General features: G+C 45.3%; 1 protein-coding gene across 1 annotated transcript in view; it reads left to right on the top strand.

The window, feature by feature from the left end:
- The window catches only part of CACNA1E (calcium voltage-gated channel subunit alpha1 E), a 363660-nt gene that overhangs the window by 310354 nt on the left and 28610 nt on the right, over window positions 1-24696 (top strand). The window contains exons 27-35 of the mRNA XM_060295653.1: window positions 7684-7780; window positions 10172-10332; window positions 10861-10998; window positions 11816-12017; window positions 12837-13001; window positions 13831-13941; window positions 17455-17538; window positions 18290-18415; window positions 21908-21973. Of these exons, the coding sequence (XP_060151636.1) occupies window positions 7684-7780; window positions 10172-10332; window positions 10861-10998; window positions 11816-12017; window positions 12837-13001; window positions 13831-13941; window positions 17455-17538; window positions 18290-18415; window positions 21908-21973 (1150 nt within the window). The remainder of the gene's footprint in view (window positions 1-7683; window positions 7781-10171; window positions 10333-10860; window positions 10999-11815; window positions 12018-12836; window positions 13002-13830; window positions 13942-17454; window positions 17539-18289; window positions 18416-21907; window positions 21974-24696) is intronic.

The raw sequence follows: 24696 nt of genomic DNA, 5'->3' as shown, positions 1-24696 counted from the left end.
TGATGCCAGAAGGAACCGGAATTCCCACGTTAGCTTTTAGTACCTTCTTTTCATTGAAGTATGTCACTTTCCTGACACTTGACAGTCTGCCCTAGTCTCTAAGATGGATAAGGTCTTTTGAACGCATTCAGAACCAGCCACAGCAGCAGAGCCGGTTCTGAATTCATTCAACGAGATACACAAGCACAGACAATTTTAGACTTGGAAATGGTACTCTGGTTCTGGTTTTGCATTTGAGGCTTTGTGTTGGTGAAGGTGGGAGTGTGCATACATGAGAAAGGAGTGACTACTTAGAACTGAAATGCTGGTACGTGCTCACACTCAGCGGAGCTTGGTAATCATGGAACTGATACTTCACCTTACACCTGCCTGACCCTTTCTCCTGTCCTTTGCTGTCTGCCTGGGTCTGAGGCAGTCCCCTCAAACCTCAAGTTTTGCCTTGGGGTTTCTCTCTTGACAGCCCCCATTCTTTTAAAAGTGAGAGGGGTGTCTCCCGCAGGAAGCTCTGACTACTCATTAATCTTGTAGGGGGAAAAAGGGTTGACAAAGTCCTACTCCGTTCAAAGAAGACCCATTTACCACTGAGCCAGACAGTTCATCCAGTTCCACTGCTCTGTGGAAGAGAATGAAGGATTAAAATTAAATGTAGCCGTCAGGTAGCCCGTTAACTGTGGATTTAGGATGCCAGCTGAGCTGGAATTAGAAATTTCCAGCTGTGAGCAGATAGAAGGATGTCATTGCTTGAGACTCCAGCCTTAAGAGTCACCTCAAGAGTGACTTTATCTGACTTTGGACCCCAGCAGGGACACTGAAGATGATTAATGTCCATGGACTCTTGGGATTCCCACTGCTGCATTTTACACCCTAGCTGCCTTGCAAACAGGGTTTGGGAGGGAAAAAGGAAGGTCGTAGTGGCAGCCACACGAAGGAAGTGTCTGAAAGAAAGACAGAAGTTCCCAGTCTACCTGTTCTTGTCTTTAAGCCCCAGCGTGCATGTTTTTTTTTTTTTTAACATGTTTATTGGAGTATAATTGCCTTACAATGGTGTGTTAGTTTCTGCTTTATAACAAAGTGAATCAGTTAGACATATACATATGTTCCCACATCTCTTTCCTCTTGCGTCTCCCTCCCTCCCACCCTCCCTATCCCACTCCTCTGGGTGGTCACAAAGCGCTGAGCTGATCTCCCTGTGCTATGCAGCTGCTTCCCACTAGCTATCTATTTTACGTTTGATAGTGTATATAAGTCCATGGCACTCTCTCACTTTGTCCCAGTTTACCCTTCCTTCTCCCCAATATCCTCAAGTCCATTCTCTAGTAGGTCTGTGTCTTTATTCCTGTCCTGCCCCTACATTCTTCAGAACCATTTTTTTTTTAGATTCCATATATATGTGTTAGCATATGGTGTTTATTTTTCTCTTTCTGACTTGCTTCACTCTGTATGACAGTCTCTAGGTCCATCCACCTCACTACAAATAACTCAATTTCGTTTCTTTTTATGGCTGAGTAATATTCCATTGTATGTATGTGCCACATCATCCTTATGCATTCATCTGTCGATGGACACTTAGGTTGCTTCCATGTCCTGACTATTGTATATAGAGCTGCAATGAACATTGTGGCACATGACTCTTTTTGAATTATGGTTTTCTCAGGTTTTATGCCCAGTAGTGGGCTTGCTGAGTCATATGGTACTTCTATTTTTAGTTTTTTAAGGAACCTCCATACTGTTCTCCATAGTGGCTGTATCAATTTACATTCCCACCAACAGTGCAAGAGGGTTCCCTTTTCTCCACACCCTCTCCAGCATTTATTGTTTCTAGATTTTTTGATGATGGCCATTCTGACTGGTGTGAGATGATACCTCATTGTAGTTTTGACTTGCATTTCTCTAATGATTAGTGATGTTGAGCATCCTTTCATGTGTTTGTTGGCAGTCTGTATATCTTCTTTGGAGAAATGTCTATTTAGGTCTTCTGCCCATTTTTGGATTGGGTTATTTGTTTCCTTGGTATTGAGCTGCTTGTAAATTTTGGAGATTAATTCTTTGTCAGTTGCTTCATTTGCAAATATTTTCTCCTATTCTGAGGGTTGTCTTTTGGTCTTGTTTATGGTTTCCTTTGCTGTGCAAAAGCTTTGAAGTTTCATTAGGTCCCATTTGTTTATTTTTGTTTTTATTTCCATTTCTCTAGAAGGTGGGTCAAAAAGGATCTTGCTGTGATTTATGTCATAGAGTGTTCTGCCTATGTTTTCCTCTAAGAGTTTGATAATTTCTGGCCTTACATTTAGGTCTTTAATCCATTTTGAGTTTATTTTTGTGTATGGTGTTAGGGAGTGTTCTAATTTCATTCTTTTACATGTACCTGTCCAGTTTTCCCAGCACCACTTATTGAAGAGGCTGTCTTTTCTCCACTGTACATTCCTGCCTCCTTTATCAAAGATAAGGTGACCATATGTGCGTGGGTTTATCTCTGGGCTTTCTATCCTGTTCCATTGATCTATATTTCTGTTTTTGTGCCAGTACCATACTGTCTTGATTACTGTAGCATTGTAGTATAGTCTGAAGTCAGGGAGCCTGATTCCTCCAGCTCCATTTTTCTTTCTCAAGATTGCTTTGGCTATTCGGGGTCTTTTGTGTTTCCATACAAATTGTGAAATTTTTTGTTCTAGTTCTGTGAAAAATGCCATTGGTAGTTTGATAGGGATTGCATTGAATCTGTAGATTGCTTTGGGTAGTATAGTCATTTTCACAATGTTGATTCTTCCAATCCAAGAACATGGTATATCTCTCCATCTGGTTGTATCATCTTTAATTTCTTTCATCAGTGTCTTATAGTTTTCTGCATACAGGTCTTTTGTCTCCTTAGGTAGGTTTATTCCTAGGTATTTTATTCTTTTTGTTGCAGTGGTAAATGGGAGTGTTTCCTTAATTTCTTTCAGATTTTTCATCATTAGTGTATAGGAATGCCACAGATTTCTGTGCATTAATTTTGTATCCTGCTACTTTACCAAATTCATTGATTAGCTCTAGTAGTTTTCTGGTAGCATCTTTAGGATTTTCTATGTGTAATATCATGTCATCTGCAAACAGTGACAGCTTTACTTCTTCTTTTCCGATCTGGATTCCTTTTATTTCTTTTTCTTCTCTGATTGCTGTGGCTAAAACTTCTAGAGTCAATTTTAAACCTGATAAAATTTCACCAATTAGCCAGGCAGTGTACAAAAATTCTGCTTATGCAGTTAGTAGCAAAGCGTAGCTAAGTGTTATCAAATGATTATATTTAAATCATCTGTAAAAAGCTCATGAATTTTTTCTTAAACAATATGCTGCAGTTGATGTATTTGAAGAGTCTGTTCTCCTGGTTTGGTAAAACGTCTCCCTTGCAATCTTGTTGACTTGGATAATGGCTTAAATGACTCTTGTATGCAGGGATTTGGGAGAGGTAGTTTAGCCTAGCCCATGTGTAAATTTATGCTATATTTTAATTAATGGGGACTACGTTGTTGATGCTTTTCCTGACCCTGTGGCTTTGTTAGCCAGTATTCCTTTCATTTCAAATGACAATTTTCAAGTTCGTACTGAATGTATGTTAACAAAACTGAGAACCCAAGCATGTTTTTTTGCAGCCACTCAAAATCCTAGCTTTTCAGTAGCTCTTCTGCAGACCTGTTTGAAAGATGTGCAGAGCAATGACTAATCTTTATTTTACTTTTGGCCTGTGTCTGATTACTATCCTTGGCTCAACTCTGTAGGAGTCAGAATGGGACTAATAGCCCAGTACTTTGGCAACCACAATCAGCTGTTAAGATCAGAGTGTACCATCGAAGCATTCCACTTCCCAAACCAAGGGAGACATACACACACACACACACACACACACACACACACACACACACACACACACACACACACACACACACACACACACACGTCGTCAGAGATCCCCTTTGTTCTATAGCGTGACATTTTACTAGGATCCTGGGACAAAATTAATTGTAGAGAGCAAATTCTGTCCTGGAGAAAAAAATTTTGAACTTTCCTTCAATACGATGGGCATCTGTGAGTATGAACCCATTTCGAGTCTACTGGATATAAAGGTCTTGGTGTTAAGGACCTGGGCTAATGGAAGGTGAAAGCCTGGACCACTTTGTTCTCTCATTTCAAGGATTTGGAAGATTCTCCCTGAGCTTTTGCTAAAGATGAATGTAACCTGGGGAAAAGATGGTGACCTATTTAGTTATTCTGGCAAAATTTTCAGTCAAATGATTCCATCTTTCCCAAGCATTTAGCTTGCAATTATACCTTCATTTGTTTGCTTGTTTATTTAAGGCCTGTCTTCCCTCCTAGATTAGGAAGGGACCTCATTTGTTTTGTTCACAACCGTGTAGTCAGTACTTAGAATAGTGCCAGACGTTTATTAAGGACTCCATCAGTGCCGTTATATGAATGGATAAAGGTATGTTTGGCTGACCTACCACGTGCCCAGTCTCATGCATGAGAAGACACTGTTATAACTCAGGGGAAGATATTTCCTCTGCCTTCTGAGCATTTGGAGATTATCACATGAGGGATTTAAGGTTTATAAGGACTTGGGTTTAATTCTCAAACCACCATTCATTTGGCATTTACAGTGAAAATTAATATAATTTTGAATGTGGGATCATTCACTGAATAAAATGGTCATTGGAAATCTTTGCTTGTGGTATATGGTGGTGTAACATAGGTTTGTGGTAAGTAAAAAAAAAATTAAAAGAAAGGAAAAAAAAATACCCTTCACAGCCAACTGTCAACCAAGAAGCAAAGGCTGAATTTTAAGCACTTCTTCATAGCAGCTGGCTGTTCACCCGTGGCACTGGGGCTCACTTACTGAGATCTTATGCAAGGCACACGTTCCACGGGCTGCAGTTCTGTTTGCAGCTAAGTGGATTTCAAGGATCTGTTCCAGCTCTAGAATTTGGTGAGCTGTTTGACAGAGCCTAGAACCAAAAACTTGCTGGCGCAGAAGCTTAACGGTGCAGAGCAAGAGCTCTGAGCATCATATAGACTTGGGTTCAAGCCCCAGCTTGCCCTGCCACTGCTGGGCACTCAGCCTCTCGGCATCTCATCTGTGAAATGGAGATAATAATACCTTTGTCCGAAAGTTATTAGGACGTCCGAATAAAGAGTTGCACTAAAAGTGCTTAACAGAGTCTGGCCAAGAGTAAATATTCAGAAAGTTAGCTTTTAGTATTTCTATCTCAAATGTTTCATGTTTATGCTCTCCATCTTTATTTTTGTCATTTTTAAGCCTCACCAATAGAACTGGGATGATTTGTCTGCAAGCTACACGGTAAATAGCTCACAACGGACAGGTGGTCATTTAATTTATCAAAAGGCATCCCTTTATGTGACATCAGGACCTTGATAGACAATGCCTTCCCCCGTATTTCAAGGTGGTTTTATGGTATGGCCCATCTGTGCTTTTGAGAGATGTCAGAGTAGCCCTCTCCTGGACATGGTGTCTCACTCTTCAAATGAACTCCTTCATAAGCATAAGTATGCCACCATGTCTTGAAACTCCTTTTCCAAGACATAGTTTCTGGCCCAGATCAGGCATTTTTTCCTCTAGCTTGGCTTCTTATAAATTCACTGGAAACAGAAGGAGTTTGTCTGAAGGCTACTAAGGAAATGGAGGTGAAAGACTACATTTAGAAAACTCCAATTCAGCGAGGCTCCATGGAATAAAGTACACATGGGGAATGCCATATAGTTCGAGGCAGCGTCCCTAACACTTGCAAGAGGTCCTTTGCCTCTGCAGGGTAGAGAGGTGGGTGTGGAGCGATGGTGTGCTGGCTCTTCCTCTCCTTCACAAAGCGTGCGGACTCTGCAAGTGCCAAGGCTGTAAGCGGGATCTCTGGGGTCTGGGCATCTCCAATTTCCCGTTGTCCTAAAGTTCTCTTTTCTCCCTGAATTTACTGACTATCTCCCTTCTCTCCATTACCTCTCCTCCTTTTTTTTTTTTTTTTTTTTTAACTGCTTTCTGCTTGGATCCTCCATAGGAATGCCTTGGGGTAAATATTTTTTTCTTCAGTTTTCTTTGAAGTAAAAAAATATGGGGAGTGGGTTGGAGGAGGGAGAAAGTATGGTTGAGAGGGAAGGAACTGGCTCACTAAGAAAGGAGTGGTGAGTTTATGTGAGTGGTGTGTTTTCATTGATATCCAAGAGAACAGAAACTAGGAGTCACCAAGCCTTCTTGGGAAATGATCATTCTTATTGGTTTGGATATGTTTTCAGCCTATATGTTGCCTTTTTAGAAAGGTAGATAGACGATCCTACTAAAGTAAAAGAGTTTATAAAATATACAAAGCCCACGGATGCAAAAGGCCATTGATATCAATGTGATACTTTTGGGTTATCTATAATCAGATCTAGAACGGAGTAAGAGCAACTTACACATCATGGATTGTAACCATTTAAGAGGGTCTCAAAATTCACCTTCTAGGTGGTCAGCCTTCCATTAACCGTCTTCCTGCCTTGCCTTGTATGAAGGAATGGATGGCCTTTGATCTCCCTATTTGGAGGATGGGTATGGCAGGAAGGACAGGGTGAAAAGCAGGCAGAAGCCTTGTAGTTCCCATCTGATGTTCTAGATGGATCCCATTTCCTCCGATAGTTGGTGTCATGGTGATCTGGGCCAACGTGAGGAAAGAACCAGAACCTGAGCTCACTATTTAGAGTCTCATTTTCTACCATCTGCATGTTTTACAAATTGCAGTTGTTTGACTCGAATGCAAAGATCTCAAGGGATGGGCAGGGTGGAGAGAGAGATGCAGGTTGATTTATTCATTTCCTTCCTAAAAATAGAAAGATGTATTTTGTCTACTAGGAGCAAACATTTCCGAGAGGCTGAAGAGGGAGGGTCATCAGCTGTAGGGCAAGGATAAAGGTGGGCGGGGGCTGCAGTTTGGGCCTCCTCCAACTGCAGGCTCTCTGCAGCTTGTGCTAGGTGCAGAGGGCTGGAAATGGGAAGGGACTGCTGGAAGAGCCACTCGCACAGAGATAATCGGGATGTGAGCCCAAGTCCTGGCTAGAAGCCTGCATGACGTCAGCAGCCCAGCCCAGCATGGGTGTCATGTCCCCACCAGCCTTCCTTACCCTGCTCTCCCCTGAACTCATGAACTGTGCAGAGGTGACAAACCTAGAGCTGAAGGAAGGACTAGGTAGAGTCCTCTGGTGAGACTTGCTGTCAACCATGGCTCCCTATTCAATTCAGCACATGCTCTTTGAGAGCGTTCTACTGAAGACTCCCTAGGCTAGGCACCACGCCTGTCCACAATGGGCTACGGTCATGTTCCCCAGTCGATTGATCCTCCATTTCCATTTGGTCAGTGTGGTCATGAGCAGCATTGCTCCGGCTGTTAGGGGTAGGAAGTGTTGATTAACGTGTGTGCACGGGTGCCTCTGTGGTGTGCCTGTGTCTTGCCCTTTGTGAGTATGCATGAGTGTGCGTGCATATGAGTGTGTGCATGCTGGGGAGTGATTGGAAAATGTTCCCAGAAAGTGTTGTTTGGGGTCTACTCTGACCCAGTTTCAGGCCTCTTGCCCACCTCTTTCTCCCTTCTCCCTGTTTCTGTTAACGTAGTAGTGTGCCTGTCACTTTAACTGTCCCCTGTCCTGTGATTTCCCGGGGCTTCTCCCCTGCAGAAGCAACAAGGGCCGGGACATCAAGACCATCAAGTCCCTGCGGGTGCTGCGTGTGCTGAGACCGCTGAAGACCATCAAGCGCCTGCCCAAGCTCAAGGTAACGTTCGCCAGTTTCTTCCCATCAGCTCCCCTTCCTCTAGAGAGAGACGCCTAGGTGGCCTGCTTTTGGAGAATTATTTCTGGGGATATTCTTTTTGCTCACACAGAGACCGAGATTCTTTTCATCTGCTTGAACTAAGGGTCTGAGTTTCAAAGGAAAATAACCAATATCCTAAAAAATCTATCACTAAGGACTTTTGCCCCACCCTGTGTGGGAAGTCATAGGAAGAACCCTGTGTGGCTTTATCCTGGAGCCTCCTGTGTCATTAAGGTGGGTCAGACACCACAATGGAAGGAGCATGAGCCCTGCGTGTTGTGGTCCACATACTACGTCAGACCAAGTCACCTGGGCTGGTTTCTTTCCTCATGATTCTAGAGAAAGAAAGAATCTTCTAGCCCTGACCCTTCATATCTTAGAGGCCAATAACTTGCCCAAGGACACAGAGTCATTTTGGGCACAAGCAGAGAAGAAATGGGGAAGTGAGCTCACACAACTAAGTTCTCCCTGTTGCCAGGACCTGTGTCTTCATAGGTCTATTATCTGGGTTCTCCTGCCCTCTGACCTGCTCACCCACCCTGAGCTCCTTCCCTGAGCCTTCCTGCCCTTAGGTTGCTGGCTTGTGGAACCCGCCTCTCCCACACAGATCCCTTGCTGTTATGGAAGCTGAAGCCTCATGGGAGAAAAGTTTTTCCTTCCTGAATTCCTGCGAATGAGAGCCAGCCACCACCAGGGAGGGAACAAGGGACTCCCCTGCTCCCCAGTTCCTCTTTCCCATTGGGTTTGCCTCACCTCTGATATTCCCCACCAGTCCCTCCACCGCCACCCCAACTGCTTCCCTTTCAGCCCTCTGGCTCTGCAGAGAGGTGTTAAACCAACCAGGTTGATCAAAGGCTTAAGACCACAGGAAGGTCTTTTTGGAAGACCCCTAACTGGCTGAGACGTGGCTTCCTCTCAGAGCCCGGGGCCCTGGCCTCCTGCGTGGATTCCCGAGGAGAGGTACTCGTGCTCCAAAGGAAGTGTCCTCACTGCCTGCTCTCCTCCTCCACTGCCCTGCCTTCCCTCCTGGATCAGGCACCTCCCACGGTATCAGGAAATCTTTCACACGCTGTTCATTATAACCCTCCACCTGGTGACAGGCCCCAGCACAGGGCCTGGCCGGGGTCAGTGCCTGTGAACATTCATTCCTTTCTGCCTCACCCCCAGAAGAATTTGGCCGGGAGGCCTGGGGCCCTAACCAATGTTGTTAGCTGCAGCCCAGGTCCACTGGTCTCCTCCTCTGAGCTATGTTGGGGTCCTGAGGAGGGCTTGGACAGGATGATGAGATTAATTAACAGGCTGAAGAAGGCGACCCAACCTTGGTTAATTCCAACTAATTAGGAAGGGCTGGCTCTTTGCTCTGCAGCTCCATAACCTGAGGGAAATGTAGGTGGATCTGATAATTCCACGAGGCTGCGTGTCACTCACATTCCCTGCAGTGCTGAACTAATTAAACCAGCAGTGTTCACCCAGCGCTGTGAAGAGGTAACTGCTCAAATGCAGCGCCACTGTGGGGCTAGACTCTTCAGTGAGCTAAACCTACAAACCTAGAAAATAACCTAAAAATGGTTTGAAATGTGTTGAATTCCCATGTAACTATTCATGGCTTAGGGCCTACAATGGATTCTTCAGAGGGAGATTCACTGCCTTGAACTGAAGTGCAAGTTCCTGATTCTGTCCATCTGATCCTCCCATCTCTAAGAGAGGGTGGCTCTTACCCCTTCCCACATCACCTGTTGAATCTTCATCCCCAGCACAGCCAGCTTTAAACTAGAGAACATTTACGTGAAGTGTGGAATGTAATTGGGGTAAATGTGTGAACTTATTACAAAATATCATTAAAATGAACAAAGATGAGAGTTTATTATCACTCCCTGATCTATTTAGAAAGGCTAAGAGAAAACAATACATATTCAGTATATAAATCAAATCTAAGAACGTGCCCCAAATAGATGAAGTTACGGATAAGCTATTTAACGCCTAAAACAGGCTAAATGATTTCAAGGATCCCTTTTCTGGAATAAATTCCTGTTTCACACTAAGTGGAGTGCCCGTAATAGGATTCCACAAAGGACTCCCTCCACTGCCTGATACCATCTTGGTCTCTACTGCTTTGGGTTTCCTTCCAGATTCAGAACATGTGTTCCCCTCCTAAATTATACGTTCCTACAGTCATGACCAGCTTAGAAAACAGGTCCGAATCCCATGAGTGTCACTTTTTCCTAGGGTGCTATCTCCTAGGGCACCTTCTCAGTGGGCTGGCTGGTGGTAGTCTGGGTCCAACTCAGCTGTAGGCAAATACACAGGCCATTTCAGGGATTCACACACCAGGGCTCTTTTTTCTGTTCACAGGCTGTCTTCGACTGTGTGGTCACCTCCTTGAAAAATGTCTTCAACATACTAATTGTCTATAAGCTCTTCATGTTCATCTTTGCTGTCATCGCAGTTCAACTTTTCAAGGGCAAGTTCTTCTATTGCACAGACAGTTCCAAGGACACAGAGAAGGAGTGCATGTAAGCGCCACCAGCACATACCACTCACTTTCTGCTAAAGTGCGTTCTGCCAAGGTCCACACAACCCTTTACAGATAGGTCTTTTCTTTCCCCCTTTCTTAAATCCATTCCTCTTTTGGGAAAAAAGGCAAAATAAGAAGTTGCCACATTTTGACTGAGTACTTCTTTTGTGTCAGACATGGAACATAGCATTTTGCATCAGGTTTTAATTTTAAATCTTTCTAATGACCTTTTGAGATAGGTTTTATTTGCACATTATAGGTGTGGAAGCCTAGGCACAGAAAGTTTAAGGAAGTTGCTCAAGGTTATACAGTGACTAGTGAAAGGACTAGGATTTAATCTTCCATGTCTGTTGGGCACCAAATCTCATTTTTATTCCATGATAATACACTGCCCTAATAAAATCCCCTCTTGCTTGGGTTTGAATGCTGATAATTACTACTGTACATTATCAAAGTCCCTAGAATTTCTTTGCTCTTCCATGAGCTATAGTGAAGAGGTTCTGGTTCACTTCTGCTCTGGTTTTAGAGGAAACTATGTAGATCACGAGAAAAACAAGATGGAGGTGAAAGGCCGAGAATGGAAGCGCCATGAATTCCACTATGACAACATCATCTGGGCCCTGCTGACCCTCTTCACCGTCTCCACAGGGGAAGGATGGCCTCAGTGAGTGATGGGTTTGGCTTGGCATGCTTGTCTGTGAGCTGGGCTAGGGCCATGTGTTTGCCTTGAGAAGTTGATTCGAGATAAGCAAGGCTAACCCTTTGTTATTGTACCAAGGAAAGTAAGTGGTTATGAGTAGGTAAGACGGGCAGGAGAGAGGAAAAATGAAAATCCTTCAGGCGGGAATCAGGAGGGAGCTGACGAAGTCAGGGAAATATTTGAAACACAGTGTTTCAGCCCATGATCAAGGAGTTGAGTAGAGCCGTCTGATTCCTACAGAACAAATGAGTTTTGAACAGCTCTCCGCACCGTAGGAGAGTCCCTGAGGACTGTTTTAGACAGATTTATCCTCCGAGTTGGCCCTGGACATGAGGGTCAAGGGTTAAGGATGCGGTGGCAGAACCCAGAGATGCTTTCTGTGGTCATACCTCACATGTCAAAGACAACAGAATGCAGTTTTTATGCTGCTCGTAGCTGCAGGCTTATTTTTTCAGACTTGGCGGTAGCCAAGACACTACTTTCTGGTGGCAGCAAAATGGGAAATTCAGGAGTCTCTTGGTATTTTATGACAACCTCAACTATAAAGTAATGTCACTCTGGTGTTAGGGAGTTGGATGCGTGATGGCACCGGGGCTAGAAAGAGCAGTGGATTGGGGGTCCGCCAGCTTGGTTGTGGAGCCCCAAATTCACGGAGGATCCACCAAGTTTAAAAAGTCAGATAAGAAAATACAGTAGATGGTACATCTGCTAATGAAGCCTTGAGTCACGGCAGCTTCCAACATTGCCGTCCACCATCCGTGCCCTCTCGTTCTGTCCCCAGAGTTTTGCAGCATTCTGTCGATGTGACAGAGGAAGACCGAGGCCCGAGCCGCAGCAACCGCATGGAGATGTCCATCTTTTACGTGGTCTACTTTGTGGTCTTTCCTTTCTTCTTCGTCAACATCTTTGTGGCTCTCATCATCATCACCTTCCAGGAGCAAGGGGACAAGATGATGGAGGAGTGCAGCCTGGAGAAGAACGAGGTGAAACGAGGGGTCTGGAGTGTAGGGCCAGGGGGCGCTCTGGAAAGGACTCTCAGACCAGCAGTGTCAGGAGGAAGACAGAATGCTCTCCATTTTGTTGTGAATTAGAGAGAGAATTGGGAGGAAATGCATTAGCCAGTCATTAAATAAATGTTTTTGGAGTATCCGCTCTGTTTAAAGCCCAGGTATGAGACACAGAGAACTGGGAGGGATGTAAGGTGTTTAAGATGCAGCCCCTGCGTTTATGTGGCGCATCGTCTGGAGGTGGGGGTGAAAGACGTGTGCCAACGTTATAACGTTAACACGTCTGCTTCCCTTCCTGCAACCCTCAATGGTGTATATTTGCTGTAAGGGCAGGGAACCTGTCTAACTTATTACTGCTTTTGTAGTAACAAGTGTAGTTCTGACACATTGTCGGGTCCATCGTTTTTATCCTGGAACTGAACTAAAAATTGTTAGAGTCCATAAGAGAAATGCAAATAAAGTGCTATGGGAATGCACAGGGAGATAGATTTTTACTTCTGACTGTGAGCTTCCTGCCCAAATATCTAAGTCTTGTGCTGTGTAAAGGGCATTATTAATAACCATCAAGTCCTTACCGCATGGGACCAAACCCTTCTAGTTCTGTGTATTCATTTAAGGTGACATCTCACCTGTGGCTCTGTCCAGATAATTTCTTTTGCTACTTTTACCTCTGCTTGCCCAGCCCTAGCCTCTTCTCACACACTGTCCTCTTCTTCTAACCGTCTAACAGAGAGCTCACCCGTGTGCGAGGTTTAGGGAATCTGAGCTTGGCTAATCAGTGTGACTCTCCTGCAGAGGGCGTGCATCGACTTCGCCATCAGTGCCAAACCACTCACCCGCTACATGCCCCAGAACAGGCACACCTTCCAGTACCGCGTCTGGCACTTTGTGGTGTCTCCATCCTTTGAGTACACCATCATGGCCATGATCGCCCTGAACACTGTCGTGCTGATGATGAAGGTGAGAAGGTGGTGGCTGGGAGGCACTCGGGCAGGCTGAGCCTCGGCAGCTGTCCCCTCGCAGAGCACTTGTGTGTGTGCCCGAGACACTGAGAAAACACTCCAGCTTACCAGTCTGTTGCCTCCTTACCTACTTTTCTTTTTTTTTTTTTTTTTTTTTTTTTTGCGGTATGTGGGCCTCTCACTGCTGTGGCCTCTCCCGTTACGGAGCACAGGCTCTGGACGCGCAGGCTCAGCGGCCATGGCTCACGAGCCCAGCCGCTCTGCGGCATGTGGGATCTTCCCGGACCGGGGCACGAACCCGTGTCCCCTGCGTCGGCAAGGCGGACTCTCAACCACTGCGCCACCAGGGAAGCCCTGTTACGTACTTTTCCATCGTGGAATTTCTCTTTCATCTTGTCTCCATCCACAGCCCAGCCTTTGGGTCTTTGGGGCAAAATGCAGTGAAATATATAGTAGCAGTCCAGCAACTCTGAAAGCAAAGGTTGGTGATGGCAATCAGACGCAGACAGGGGTGGAGATGTCAGGAGATGTAGATGATCATGGGGTTCTAAGAGTGTCGGAAGAGGTTTTTAATACTAAATGGTAAAGTAATTAACTCTAGGAAATGTTTCTGCCCTTCTCACCTTCAACTCTAGGAAGACTGGCCATTTTGCTAATAAGACCTGTGTTTTCCTCTGTTTTGTTTTGCTAGGACGTGTGCTTCTCCTCTCTAGCCCTAGATGGCACCAGAATGTCCCCCAAGGGCAGGGACGCGAGATGGCCAGCCTCTCTCATGGACCCTCTCACCTTTAGGGGTTTGATTCTTTCCTCTTTTCTCTTCCCGGCAGTACTACTCTGCTCCCTGTACCTATGAACTGGCCCTGAAGTACCTGAATATCGCCTTCACCATGGTGTTCTCCCTGGAATGTGTCCTAAAGATCATTGCGTTTGGCTTCTTGGTACGTCATGGAATTTATCCCGGCACCATTCTTGTCTTCCCTTTTCTTTGGGTACATTGCCAGCCTTTGTTGGAAGGGAGGGCGGTCACCGCTATTCCAGAAAGGGTTCACACACCTGCCCACCTAATTGTGGGCTTGTTTCGACTGCTTAAAAAAACTGCCGTAGAGACAGGATGATGTGTGAGGGTGTTAGGAGAAAAGACAAAGAGAACCAGATCCCCAGCTCCTACCTCTAGCTATCAGCTCTGTTCTCGTCAAAGTCTGTCAGTTGTCAAGGGGCGACAGTCGTTGAGTCTTACTAGAACTTAGTAAGATTTATCTGTCAGGAAGAGCAAAACAAGGACTGGACTAATAAACCTGAGTGCTTATTTACTGGTGAAAGTTTTAAAATCTTATAACTCAAATGGGAAAATATCTGTCCCGCTTAGCCTCAAACATAGCAAATAATAGATTTTACCTAGTAATCCTCCTCCCTTTAGTTACCTGAAGAGTAATTTCTGCCACTAAAAATAAATGTTTAGCACTTAAGCTTCCAAAGGCTAATGGCCTTTAAAGTGTGTGTATGAGAGAGTGAGCAAGTGTGGGGTCGGGGGGCAGTTTCTGGAATTGGTTTGGGGAGGGTTGGGTTGAGTTTTTCTGGCATGAGTCCTCCTTTTACTTCTCCTCAACTACTGATTATAGTTGTTTGGCAGATTTTCACATCTACCTTCAAGGGTGTGAAGCAAACCTAGCCCTTCACTTCAGTGTCCTGTAAACAAAATCCTCTCTGCCACCCTTGCCTCAGTGTTTACAGTGAGATCAGTGGGCTGCAGATAAACCCACCCGACAGCTGCTTCACACTTACTTTGTGTGTGAGCTACCATTTCAAATTATATGTGTATGGCTTTCCCTGCAAGAAGAGAAACTCAGCTGATTATCTGAATATGTTTGTCTGGTGGCAGCTTGAACAGGGACTCTGGCCTCGGCTTGATGGTTGTGAGTGTTGACGGTGGCGATTGCTTCTGGTTTCCTGGTGGTTCTTTGAAAAGTCATTGATTTGATGGTTTGGGGAGGAGAGTTGAAGGGAACCCCTTGCAGGTGGCTGTATTGTTGGTTGCTTGACTCCCTTTTGAGTCTTGGAGAAATAAAGAAAAGTAAACTACCAGCAACAAAGATGCCATTATAATACAGTCTGGCCCTGGGCGGGAGGAGAAGGGGGTGGGGGAAGCCTGTGTAAAAACAGGGCAAGTTTTTCCCTGCATCTTGATTATTTGCATGTTGGATTGACGTCGTCTGTGACTTAAGTCCCCAATTCTGTGTCAAATTATGGTGAATGCCGAATACATGCTTACAGGCTTAACTAGATGATTCGGCCCCAAAGCCTGCCTCCTTCCCACCTTCAGCCCCGTATTTTCATTCAAGGTCTAGAAGCATTCTCACACTATAAAAGGCACCACTAGTCCCGAATAAGTCTTTTCATTGATATAGGACTGTAGATTTTCAGAACGCCCTAATATATACTGTTTTTGGCAGATCTTCTCGATGACTCTGAAATAGGCATGGCAGAAGCTGTCATTATCGTTGTTGTTGTTATTTTAAATGAGGAAATTGAAGGTCAGAAAAATTGTGTCGCTCTTTGAAGATTACAGAATAAAAGGCAGTAGAATTGGAAAGTGGAGTGGGAATAGAAAAGGAAGGAAGAGGAGAAAGAAAGAGGGAGAGAATTGACATACATTGGTTGTCTACTAAGTACCAAAAGCTTTATGTATTATCCATTTTAGCTTCATAAGAACTCTATTAGATGGCCATTATGGTTTTCTTCTTATGCGGATGAGCTAGGGCTCAAGAAGATTCAGTACTTTGCACAAGGTTACTGAAAGGCAGAGCCAGTGTTCAGATCCTGGTCTCTCTGGCTTCAAAGCCCATGCTTTGTCCACCGTAATCTACTAGTCTGTACTATGCTATGCTGTGCTCTACCATACTGTATTGTAAGGCCTCCTCTACTGGAATCTAGGGCTTCTGTCCCCTGAGAGCTAGATTTATATTCTAGCTCTCATATAGGGACCTAACCAAGAATTAGGCAGCTCACCCCGGGTTGGTAATAGGAGAGCACTGAGAATTGAGGAACTCAGAGACTCAACTTGACCCCACTCCTGAGGTGGTCATCCTTAGCAGCAGTGAGTTTTTGAGGCTGTGTGCTGAGTTTCTGTACATGCCTGGCAGGTGCCTGTGACTTTGGAATCAGACAGGCCTCTCTAAGCCTCAGTTTTCTCATTCATAAAAGGAGGATAACGATAGCTGCCATTAGCCTTAGATACTGTGTATGTGTCCTGTGAGGGAATATACCTAAGGTGGCAGGTCCTGAGTAGGTGCTCATAAACGTACCTTCTCTCTCCCCAGAACATTTCTCTCTTTATCGCGTATCTCTACCCATTCTTCTTGCTAGCCCTACCACTCAGTAATTTATGAGGTATTTATCACTACCTACTTACAGCATCCATGGGAGGAATAAATGAACTGAAAGAATGCCAAGGGAGGACCTGGCACAAAATCTGGCATGTGTAGCAAGGATTCATGAATGCCAGTTGTGGGGATGGAAGAGGGTGTATTTTGCAGTGCTCTGAGGGTCTCCTACGGGAAGCGCCACCCAAGCGCAAGTGGGTAACGTCTTGGAGTCCCAAGCGCTTTGTTTCTTTTAAGAAATATAGTCCAAGGTCTGTTTTCACCGGAGCACTGGAGATGGGAGCAGAGCCCACTTTCTCTATTAAGCTTAACGTTGGCTGGCTGGTGCATTATCCGGGTCCTTTACTTCTTCGTGTCCTTTAACCCACTCATTCTGTTGCTGCTTCCTTGTATTGTATTTAGTTACACCTCCTCGAAAGGTGTAACGGGGCAGGGAAACGGGGGAAAGATGAGTTTGTTCATCCCATTGCCAATCAGCAGTTGGTGTGAAAAGGCTCAGTGGAGTTAGGAAGCGATTTTTGACACATCTTTGATCTTTAGTCACTTAGGACATCTCTGTGACTTTTATTGTTAGTTGAAAGTCAGAACTGTATATTTATAGGGTCACTTGATGCTATATAAATAATAATTTACAAGTTATAGAAAACCTTGGAGTGATACTGTAAATAACTTTATTGTCTTGTAGGTGACAATTATGATCTTTCATTTTGGGACATCAAAATGTTCTAGGCCCCAGATCTCTTTCTTACATATTTTTATGTAATATTACATGAAAAAATCTTATACTTTTTTTGATGTAGCTCTTTAGTGACAGCTTCAAAAACAAGGTCTCCAAATAGTGATGAAACTGCTTCCCAAATGAGAAACTCTCAAACTAGTGAAGGAAAAACAGCATTTTTGGTTAGAAATAGGAAACTAAAGCGAAAGTTGGAATGAACTTCTCCTGGAATTGACAAGTTTTAATTCCAAGTGACAAAGTTATGTCATGAAAGATGTCTTTTTTTCCATTTTCTCCCGTGTTTTCTTTTCCTTTTTTTCCCGGATGTTCCCGTGGCTGAATCCACTTGGCAGAACTATTTCCGAGACACCTGGAATATCTTTGACTTCATCACGGTGATCGGCAGTATCACAGAAATTATTCTGACAGACAGCAAGGTGAGTGGCTCCTTGGTCCTTCTCTTTAGGCTTGGCCCTGGGGTTGCATTAAAAAAAAATTCTCTGCACATTCAGTCCATTTGTAACTCCACAAGTCCAATGTGCAGCCCCCTGTTCACTTCCTCATTCCTGAGCTTTTGCCAGAAAATGGGAACATTGGATGGCGCTGGATCTCATGGAAGGCTTGGTCCCATTTGCATGACTCAGATAGCAGCCATCCAATGGGGGTGAATGGGATAGAGGGCCCAGGAGAGGCCGAGTGTGCACAGTGTCCTGCTAGATTCTTTGAGAGACACAAAAGAGGCACAGGGTCTTCGCCCTCAGACTTGTTAGACCTGAACTGTTTCCCTGAAATGGTTCACCCTAAGGAAGACTTGGAGAGCTCATCACAAGTCTTTGAATATTGGAGGGCCATCATGTGCAAGAGAGATTGTTAGGTCTGCCCTCTGGCATCCGAGTGCAGAGTTAGGACTACTTAGAGAAGACTGGGGAGGCCAGTTTTGTCAGTTGTATGTGGGGCATCCATCTGTGGTACTTCCACGCCTTCCTTCTGGGAATAGAGGGCAGGCCTGGGGAGGCTCCGAGAGATGGTCCCCACTGGCCCATCAGCTGAAAATGGGGTTAAAAACAAAAGACAGCATCCATGTTCCATTCTATGATCTGAATGAGAGATAAATACACAAATACCAGTGCTTAGATGTTCTAAATGACCATAATGTCACTAATGATATGTTTCCTTTTGATCCACCAGCTGGTGAACACCAGTGGCTTCAATATGAGCTTTCTGAAGCTCTTCCGAGCCGCCCGCCTCATCAAGCTTCTGCGTCAAGGCTACACCATCCGTATTTTACTTTGGACCTTCGTGCAGTCCTTTAAGGTAAAGGGCACAAGCTCCTCCCCTCTGAGGGTTGCAGCGGCCCTGTCACATCAGACAGCACACCAGGCAACGCAGCATGATTCCACAAGTCCCCTCGCCTCTGGGGATGGGCGTTTGTCAGAAGCATTAGATAAACACAGCAGTTCTTAGTTACAACACAACTTGGCCAGGCAGCGGTTAGCTTATGACTAACTGGCTAGAATCTCATGCTAAAAAATCACCCCAACTTTGTAACTCAGTTACCTTCTCTGTCCACTGAGGCAGGGGGCTCGTTTTATGAGGTGTGCTCCCTCCCGAGGTATTTCAGTATGCCCTGGGCAATCCCATCCACGGACAGAGCCAGCCACCTGTAGTCACATATCCTCTGCATTTTTCAGGGATTCGTCCGTGGCTTTATTTCACAGAACGGTTTTTCAAAGGACTCCTTGAGTTGTGTTTTATAACAAGATGATTCATACCAGTCCCACCCGTGTCATCATTAGTGTATTTCCTGAACCACTGAATATATGCCATGCTAATAGTTACCTCTGCATCCCACAAACCCAGAGGGCACCTGAGCAAGGTTAATATGGTGAGAGCTGCTTCTGAATGATCTCATGGAGCCATACAGAAATGTATATGTAATAAACAAGTTAAAAATTGATACCTGAGATCCACTATAATGGCAGAGGTTTCCAGTAAAAGAAGTTCTCCAAACATATTTCAATATCTTCAAGCTCTAGCAAATATAATGAGTTTGTTTTTCAGCTTTGGGGGACATCAACGCTGCTCAAAAGCCTACTATTTTCCTCCTATAAAAAAGAGTCTTTCAATGAATGTACTTTAAAAATGTGGTTGATGAAATTGATTCAAAGATGAAAAACCATGAATTTATTGAATTGCCTTCTTTATTTTAATTGTTTGTACATTTTAACTACAGATTGAACTAAAGAAAGCTTGTCAGTGAATTCATGGTTTCTTGTCACTTGAAAGGGACTTCGTGCCCCACCATCGTTACTGATTTACTTCTTCAGCAAAGTCCTGGGGGTCTGAGATGTGAGGCCAGTTGTAAGGACGCTCAGGGTCCCACAAGCAACCTTGACATTTTTATTGGATTCAGATAATTGTTTGGTGCTATGACTCCCAGAGAGGTGTCACCTCAATGAAAACTATTTCTCCAAAGCTCAGTGACAGAGGAGAAATTGAAAACCTTAGCAAGAATTTACCATTTGAGTCTCGGGTGGATCTGGATTTAGAATTTGAAACACAAGATGGTCTTAAAAGCTTTTTATAGAGGCCTGTGCAACAAGTTACAGTTGTTAGTGAGTCTCTTAAGAAATATGTGTCAGCCTGTCATATTCTCATGATCACTGATTCTCTGTCAAAGTGTATACTGTCGAGGGCAAAGAAAAGCATGTCAAAAGTTGATGACCAAATGGTTGGCGTATTCCAGTGAATAGAGAGAGAACAGTGAAGACAGCTGAATCTGCCTCCAGGCGACACTGTGATGCATGGTGCAGCCCTGGAACAGTGTAGAAGTTGTTTCCTTGAGGCTGGTTTAACAAAGGCTGCCTCTGTGCATACACAGCAGAAAGTAACACTGTGTAAACAGCGTTGCCCCTGCCTCTACCTTCCCCAGCCCCACCCTGAGCATCACCCAGTTCTCCACCACTGACCCCTACTCAGTTCTTTTCTCTTCCTTATTTTGTGTTGGAATTTACAACATGACAAGAAGAGAGATCAGGATGACTCTTTGGTCCTCTCCTCAAAGCTGGGAGAGAAACCTGCCTCCCTACTCTTTCCTTTCAGCAGATGGTGTCTTCACATGCCCCCTCGGGATGTAGTCGCTCCTCACAGATCTTGAGAATCAGCACTCCACTGGAGAAGGGGTTCTCCCACCAACTCTCTATTGCATTTTAATTTATTTATTTATTTTTGGCTCGGGTCTTCGTTGCTGCGCGGGCTTTTCTCTAGTTGCGGTGAGCGGGGGCTACTGTTCGTTGCGATGCGCGGGCTTCTCATTGTCATGGCTTATCTTGTTGCGGAGCACAGGCTCTAGGCGCACAGGCTTCAGTAGTTGTGGCACGTGGGCTCACAATTGTGGCTTGCGGGCTCTGGAGCGCAGGCTCAGTAGTTGTGGCGCACGGGCTTAGTTGCTCTGCGGCATGTGGGATCTTCCCACATGCCAGGGCTTGAACCCGTGTCCCCTGCATTGTGAAGCAGATTCTTTACCACTGCGCCCCAGGGAAACCCCTCTATTGCATTTTTTTTTTTGCGGTACGCGGGCCTCTCACTGTTGTGGCCTCTCCCGTTGCGGAGCACAGGCTCCGGACGCGCAGGCTCAGCGGCCATGGCTCACGGGCCCAGCCGCTCCGCGGCATGTGGGATCTTCCCGGACCGGAGCACGAACCCGCGTCCCCTGTGTCGGCAGGCGGACTCTCAACCCCTGCGCCACCAGGGAAGCCCTATTGCATTTTAATGTTATTCTTTATTCAAGTTGTAAAAGTCTCCCAGGGCTCTTCATTTAGTTAGCTCTGTTGATAAGCTCTGCCTGGTTCATGCAGTCTGAAAGCCTTCAATTGCTCTCTGGGGAGTTATGCTGTACACACTCGAGAGAGGGTGGAGACTCGGAGTTGCACGAACTGCCAGGGAGGCTTCCTGGGTGGTAAAGAAGAGGGGCTTCCATGTCAGCACGGAGATCAGCCCAGAATTATAATGCCCACCCTGGCCTCCAAACCAGACTGCCCTATGTCTCCATCCTCCCCCAGCCACCAGGGGCAGTTCCCGGCCTTCTGTCTCTTGCACTCGCCCTTTCACCCCCATCAGTAAAGTGTTGTCACCCCAGAGTGGCAGTTAGCTGGCACAGTGTGGAATTTTGTGCCATGTGGCTTCATGGCAGGGTTTTGTGATGGCTCACGCTTTGAAAGCCTTTTTGGAATTTTGCGTGACACAGAATGAAAGGTCAGGACGCTTAAACATTGGAAAAAGATGTTTCATCAGAGCTTGAAGGAGCCTGCTAGGAACTGACCGGCAACTGAGACCCCAGCCATTTCATTTTGCTTCCAAATGCTCCGTTATGAACCTCACATTGAGCGAGGGTTGGGAAGGGTAATACAGGGGTTTGGGAGCCAAAGCTAAATGCTTGCTGTGTAATTTGCATCACAACTGCCCAGGTTATTAATATTCTGCATACGGAGTGGGATGAATCCCAATCCCAAGAAGTTTTCCTAGCTCTCTCTTGGATATATGGGCCACACACTTGTGGGTCAGGGAATATTCTCGACAGAGGGGAAATTACAAGCCTCTCTGGGGCCACCAGCTTACATATCTGTCAGAGGATATGGACATCTGCAAAAGTACGGAATCCCAAAATAGAACATCCGGGTGAATAGAGAGCCCCAGCCCTGTGTTTTAAGTCAGTCTCAGGACAAGAGTTCCTGTCTGCCCGTGCTGCAGGTGACCCTGGAGCTGCCTGCCTTTAAATTCATGGTCGTGTCTCTGCTTTCTTTCCAGGCCCTCCCCTACGTCTGCCTTCTGATTGCCATGCTTTTCTTCATCTATGCCATCATTGGGATGCAGGTGAGAGAGGGTGCATCAGGGCTCTGGTGGGGGACAGTTGTTGCCCAGGTTGTCTCTGGCTTTCTAGCCTGAGCCTACAGGATTGAGGTCCTTTCGAGAATCCCTTCTTGCCCTGAGGCTCGCTCCCAGGATCGTGTTGCAATATGACCTTGGGAATTCACGTGTGCAGGGTTCCCCACTCGGGTTGCCCAGATGGTCAGGGTGGTCTGATACAGGGGCTTCCTCTGAGGTCGTCAGGTCATGGTGCTGCCTCATAAGCAGCTGGACTCCAGTGAAGATGACACCGCTGTTCTTAGCCAGAGGGGTTCCCCCCACGAGACTAAGGATAGGGTAGGGCTCGTGATGATCCGTATCTCAGGACCCTCCCATATTTGAGCCAGACCTAAAAGAAGGTCAGGTGGTTGTTCTTCTGCAGACAGCAGCACAAAATGTATGCGAGTTACATCCCACATGGCTGAGATTGATGCCCTAAGACCCACCACTGGGAACAGCTCAGAGTTCCTGGCAGTGTGCCCAGTCCTCAGGAAACCCAAGGGCCACATCCCGGCTGATGCCTGTCAAAGGACCACGCAGCTCGCTGGATGGTTCTCCTTGGTTACCACATCCTTTCCAGTTTCGGAATTGAGAAGTGGATGAGGTTCCCACCCAGGGTACTTAGGCAGGTAACCAGAAACCCACTGAGCAGAAGAGGCCAAAAGATCTTTCAAAGGCAGCTGTCATTTGTGGTGGGTGAACTCCTACCGTAAACAGCCAGCAGCACATCCCATGCACCTGTCTAGTTGGATACACAGGCTCTCTGCTGGGCTCCGAGAGGCTGATTTTCTGACTTGGAGATTTGGAGACTAAACCCCAGCGTAGGACCTCAGCCAAGTGGGAGTCTCTGCAGTCAGGTGGTCTGGCTGCCTTTGAACGGCCAGCTGCCTTCTCAGTGGTGGCTGCCACCTGGAGCCACTGCACGCATCCCCCAGGCTTGACGTGTCAGCAGCCCTTTCGAGCGCTTCTCTGAAATGTCTTCTTTTTGTTCCTCTCTCTTGCCTGCACTTCCAAATTTTGTTCATCTTCTGATCCCATGACTGGAGAGTTTTGTTCTCCAAAAATACAATAGAATGCCAAGTGTCAAAAACTGTGAGATTTGGTTGAAAAGTAATGAGTTCTCCTTCACGGAGGATATTTTGGTAGAGCTTTAGTGATGATGTCAGAAGTGGGTGCAAGCTGAATCCCAGCTGAAGTGGAAGATTGGCTTGATGACTTCTATTAAGTCCATCCAAACTCTCAGATATTTGATTCTAGAATTAAAATGTTCTTGAACGGCCAAATGAAACTTGATTAAATTAGGGTTCTTTTTTTTTTTTTTTTGGTCCATGCTTAGAATAGTTCTTATCCCCTTTTCATCTTCCAGCAAAATAAACTAGAATAACACCATCTCTAATATTAACCCGTTAGTAATACTACTGATGATGATAATACCGTTTACCATCACTTGAATTCCTGAGTGTTCCAGACACTGTGCTACATAGATATTCTTACCCATTCCTGCCTCCCTTTCTCTCCCTCACTTTCTCTCTCTCCCCGCAAATATATATATTACACACACACACACACACACCCCACAAGATACATGACTGATGTATTCAGGAGTGATATGAAAATGTTTATATGTGGGTTTCATTGTCTCCACTGTTGCTTAGCATGGCTAAGTAACTTGTAACACACTCAAGATCTCAGATAGTAAGTGGGAGAGCTGAGTTTAAATCTCAGCTCTGTCTGCTCTGCAGCCCATGTTCCTACTGGACTGCAAGTTCTCTGCACTGTCTCTCCTCCCACCAACAAGCAAATACAAGTATTTCTCTGACCCTTTAGTGGGAGATAGGAGTTCTTCAGTTGTGAAACTGCAATATTTACAATAACCACAATGGGTAATCATTTATTGCCCTCAGACTTATTTCCAAAAAATAAGATCACTACTTCCATTCCACCAAGACATGAATGCCATTCCCACTGTGACTTACCTTTAGCTGGCCATCTTCATCCTGTCCCATGACGGAGACCCCACACCACGCACAAAGCAGACACCTAGCTTGTACCTAGAAAGGTTGTGTCTCATACAGTCATAACAAAGCAGAGGGATCCGTACAAACAGAAAAGCAAAAGGAAAGTAGACAAGCATTGGAAAGAGAACTAGCAATAGGAGGTATCTGTGAGAAGCACCATTATTCTGAACTTTCAAGGGCTTCTTAGAAGAAGAGAGCTTTGCAGAGAAGTCTGAAGATGGAAGGAAGGAGTAACTTGCTGGGTTTGGGAGAGTCCTGGGGCTACAGGCTTCCAGCCTCAGCTCCACCACTGACCAGCTGTGCAAACTTGGTCAAGTCACTGAACCTCTCTGGGCCTTAACCCCATCACCGGTGCAGTAGAGGAGTTGGATAGATAGCTTTACAGGTCCCTTCTAGTTCTAAAGTTCTGTAATCCCAAGTGAAACAGATTTAAGCCTATACTTTCATTAAGTGTTCCAGTGGGTCTCATCAAACCTTTCTCTTCCATAGCCTTTCCTTTGGATATAGGAGATTTGGGTTACTGACAAGGACTAAGTGAAAAGCTTTTTCAAAAGGTGGAAAAATTTAAACACCACATTCATTATAAATATACATTATTGGCTTGACAGTAGTTCCTTGACTATTACACACATAACATTTGTAAACTCACAGTGTGCCCTCCAGCTAGTTCAC

The sequence above is a fragment of the Globicephala melas genome, chromosome 1, assembly GCF_963455315.2.
Source record: "Globicephala melas chromosome 1, mGloMel1.2, whole genome shotgun sequence".
In the NCBI taxonomy this organism is placed as follows: domain Eukaryota; kingdom Metazoa; phylum Chordata; class Mammalia; order Artiodactyla; family Delphinidae; genus Globicephala; species Globicephala melas.
The sequence above is the reverse complement of the archived record's forward strand: the minus strand, read 5'-3'. Positions and strand labels throughout refer to the sequence as shown.